Source organism: Coptis chinensis, chromosome 8 (assembly GCF_015680905.1).
Source record: "Coptis chinensis isolate HL-2020 chromosome 8, ASM1568090v1, whole genome shotgun sequence".
Lineage (NCBI taxonomy): Eukaryota > Viridiplantae > Streptophyta > Magnoliopsida > Ranunculales > Ranunculaceae > Coptis > Coptis chinensis.
Window position 1 is genome coordinate 76,576,917 of NC_141463.1, and position 4,483 is coordinate 76,581,399.

Below are 4,483 nucleotides of genomic sequence, written 5' to 3' on the forward strand. Positions count from 1 at the left end.
TTGCTGTTAGCGTTCTTTCCAATTAATGTGAGATGAAATTTGATCAAATAAGGGACGTTTATATTTTCGTTACGAGTCAGTTATGTACTTAGCCTTAAAATTGTAGGCTGGGCTGGGGACCTGGGGTGCAAGTTGAAGCACTATTGCAAATGGGCTTAATGGGCCTATTCTGAAAAGTCGAGACAAACATGTAGACTTTGGTTACGACTTACTAGTCGTAGTAAACTGTTCTAAAAAATACTAGGCGGTGGTTGGGTGGTAGGTGAGGGCTAGGGGTGCAAATGGATAGGTTTGGATTTGGTATGAATCTGAAAATTTATACCGATATTCAAATTCGAATCTGATGAAATTTGAATCCGATTTTAGATATTTGATAATATCTGATCCGAAATTTAATATTAATTAAATTTTTTTTGGCTTTGAATAATTCATTTTATCACTATAAAAACTATTATAAATGTATATATTTGTCATTTATTATATTATTTTGTTATTCTAGTTTTATATTATTAGTTTATGATTTTATATAATATTTTATACAATAATAAATAAATAAATAATATATAATAACTATTAATTTTTTAAATCAGATCGGATATGACAGTATCTGAATCCGTATCCGAAATTAGTTTGGACATAAAAAATTATCCGAATCCGATATCTCAAATTTTTGGATAATATCCGATTTTTCGAATACGAATTCGAATCGGATTCGGATATTTGGATATCCACTTGCACCTAGCGTTCAGTTAATTCCCCTAATAAATATGTTAGAATATATAGTACATACCGTACTACGTGGAGAAACAAATATTTATCATAATTCAAAAAATAAATACAAACAAAAATACTTATTATAAAAGGAGAAAAATATGATAAGTGATCTGCTCGAGTTGAATAGGGAGACCAAAGAGCAACTTCATATAAAAACACTTTCTCTTTATTATAGTAGCATATAATTTATATTGGGTTATATTCTTTTAACTTGTTCAAATTTTAAGTTTTTACGGGCTTTTTATTTTCGACATTTAATATTTTTTGAAAAAAAGATAAAAAAGAAAAATTGAGCCGATTAGTCTGCCTTGCCTGATTGATCGGGATGCTGATTGGTCTGCATAGTCTGCCTAGACCGCTTTTTGAACCGACCTAGACGAGTTGGTTGGGCACCGCCTAGCGCCTAGAGACTCTGCCTAGATCGATTTTTAGAACACTGCTCTCAACCAACACATCCCTGGTGACTTAAGTTTAAGCTCAAGTCAAATGGGCTAAAAGAGGAGTTTACTGTTGGAAGGGGATTTCAATTGATTCGTTTAGGTCGGATTCTGGAAAATCCAAACCAGAATCGATAAGAAAATTGGGAACTCGAAACCGAACCAAACCGAGATAATATTATATTTCATACGAAATCCGAACCAAACCGATAAAATATATTGCAAATCGAAACTGACCCGCTTGAACCGAAAACTATAAAATCAATTAAATTCTAAATCAAATCGATTAATTTAAACCACACTGATAAACATATACAAAAATAATTATAAATATTACTAAAATGTCATCTTATCGATTTGGGTTCATATCGGTTTGGTGGAGGGCAAACCCAAAACCAAACCAATATCTTATCAGTTCGGTTCAGTTTCGGGTTGGTGAAGAGCAAACTAAATTACTAAAACCCAAACTGTTTTTTATCAGTTTGGTTTGGGTTGGTTATCGGGTTATCGAAACCCAAACCCATTGACAGCCCCTAGTTGGAACTTGGAAGAAGTGGCTTGAAATCGGAACTTTTATTTTATTTGTTTGCAGCGTTGCATGCCTCATGCCTGAACAAACAGGTGGACCACCTTAAAATTGCAGTACATCCCGTCCCTGAAATCATTAATCGCTTTATACTGACCACTATTTAGAGAAGGCATTCATCCGGTTGATTAGTAGTAGGCAACTACTTTCGTGAGGTACAAATGCGACGCTCTACAACTCAGTGAAAACATTTTTATGTAATAATCGGAGTCTGGAATTGTAGAGTTGAAATTTGAAACTCTACAAGTCGCTAGCGTCTATCTGTTAAGTTGTTAGGATTTGTTACTGCTTTGTTAATACTCCTTATTGTTAAGGAGTGTTTGCTTCTTTGACCTATTCTTTAGCTTCATACCACGTAGTGAAGTAGTGTTAAACGTGGGTTGCATCTTCCTCTGTTTTCAGTTATTTTGTAAGGCTATTTAAGCCAACTTGTTTTGTTCAATTCAATAAGATAATTCTCCCAACTCTTACATACTTTACATCAGTTATTTGGTTCTTAACATATGGTATCAGAGCCACGTCAAGGGGGTATGATTGAAACTTAAGAAGCGGCAGTCTTCTTAGTGTGTAGCAGTAAGAATATGGCGTCAAAAAAAAACTTTGTGCAACCAGCTATTCCAAAGTTTGATAGGCACTATGATCACTGGTCTATGCTTATGGAAAACTTCGTGCGTTCAAAGGAATATTGGAGCCTGGTGGAGAGTGGGATCCCTGCAGCAGCAGAAGGAGTTGATCTCACTGAAGCACAAAGGAAGGCGATTGATGAACATAAGCTGAAAGACTTGAAAGTTAAGAATTATCTCTTTCAAACAATCGATCGATCAATTCTGGAAACTATCCTGAACAAAGACACTGGCAAAAACATCTGGGATTCTTTGAAGCAGAAATACCAAGGCACGACAAGAGTCAAGCGTGCACAATTACAAGCTCTTCGGAAGGAGTTCGAAGTTCTTAACATGAAGGCAGGAGAATCTGTTGATGAGTACTTTGCTCGGACTCTTACTATAGCCAACAAGATGAAAGTACATGGTGAGAAAATGGGGGATATTGTTATCATTGAAAATATTCTGAGATCTATGACCCCCAAGTTTGATTATGTTGTGTGTTCCATTGAGGAGTCTAATGATCTAGACACCTTATCCATTGATGAGTTGCAAAGTAGCCTTCTTGTGCATGAGCAACGCATGAATGGCCACGGTGTAGAGGAGCAAGCGTTGAAGGTCAGTTATGGAGATCAATCTGGAGGAAGGGGTCGAGGTCGTGGAGGTTTTAGAGGAAGAGGAAGAGGCAGAAGAATATTCGACAAGTCCACTGTGGAGTGCTACAACTGTCATAACCTAGGACATTTTCAATATGAATGTCCAAGCTTGGGGAATGAGGCTAACTATGCAGAGATTGAAGAGGAAATGTTGTTGATGTCTGATGTGGAGATTAATAATGCTAGGAGAGAAGATGTGTGGTTTCTCGACTCTGGTTGAAGCAATCATATGTGTGGTAACAAATAATTTTTTTTCTAATCTTAATGTGAACTTCAAGGAAACTGGGAAACAACTCAAACATGACTGTGTTTGGAAAAGGCAACATAATGCTACAAGTAAATGTAATTACTCAGATTATCACTGAAGTGTTCTATGTACCTGAGCTACAGAACAACTTACTAAGCATTGGGCAGCTACAAGAGAAAGGGATTGCAATTCTGATTCAACGTGGAAAGTGCAAGATCTATCATCCTCAGAGGGGCTTGATTATGGAAACTGAAATGTCCTTAAATAGGATGTTCATCTTGCTAGCTACATCTTGGCCAAAAGCATCCACCTGTTTCAACACAATCACAGAAGGCTTAACTCATCTTTGGTACTGTAGATATGGGTCATTTGAGCTTCAAAGGTCTGAGAACTCTTCAGCAAAAGAGGATGGTGAGTGGCTTGTCACAACTCAAGGCTCCTTCAAAGTTATGTAAAGACTGCATGGTGGGGAAGCAACAGAGAGATCCATTCCCAAAGAAGAGCACATGGAAGGCTTCTCAGAGACTTCAACTAGTACATGCTAATATCTGTGGATCGATCAAACCCATCTCAAACAATAAGAAGAGGTACCTGATTAGTTTCATTGATGATTTTAGTCATAAAACTTGGATTTATTTCTTGGTTGAGAAGTCAGAATCCTTTGTTACTTTCAAAACTTTTAAGAATCGTGTCGAGAAAGAAACAGACTCATATATAAAGTGTCTACGTATTGATCGCAGAGGTGAATTTACATCACAAGAGTTCATCGATTTTTGTAATGTAAATGGTATAAGTAGACAGTTGACAACTGCGTACACTCCACATCATAACGGGGTTGCGGAAAGAAAGGATATAACCATTATGAATATGGTTCGTAGCATGCTCTCAGAGAAGCAGATTCCAAGAACCTTCTGGCCTGAAGCAGTCAATTGGACTGTACATGTGCTGAATCGGAGTCCAACGTTTGCAGTAAGAAATAAGCTTGGAGTGGAGTTAAACCATCTGTTGATTACTTTCGGGTTTTTGGATGTGTTTCTCATGTTCATGTGCCTGATAGTAAAAGAACAAAGCTCGATGACAAAAGCTTCAGTTGTGTTTTGCTTGGCGTTAGTGAGGAGTCAAAGGCATATAGATTATATGATCCAGCTTCTCGAAAGATTATAGTGAGCAGAAATGTTGTG

General features: G+C 36.9%; 1 protein-coding gene across 1 annotated transcript; it reads left to right on the forward strand.

The window, feature by feature from the left end:
• The first annotated feature begins 2,378 nt into the window (after positions 1-2,378).
• LOC147483129 (uncharacterized) lies at positions 2,379-3,275 on the forward strand. The gene has a single exon (XM_086579493.1). The coding sequence runs from the start codon at positions 2,379-2,381 to the stop codon at positions 3,273-3,275; it is 897 nt and encodes a 298-aa protein (XP_086435619.1).
• Positions 3,276-4,483: the final 1,208 nt, after the last annotated feature.

What these genes read in the sequence shown, in the direction of transcription:
- LOC147483129 (XM_086579493.1), top strand. Translation starts at nt 2,379, where the DNA reads ATGGCGTCAAAAAAAAACTTTGTGCAACCAGCTATTCCAAAGTTTGAT.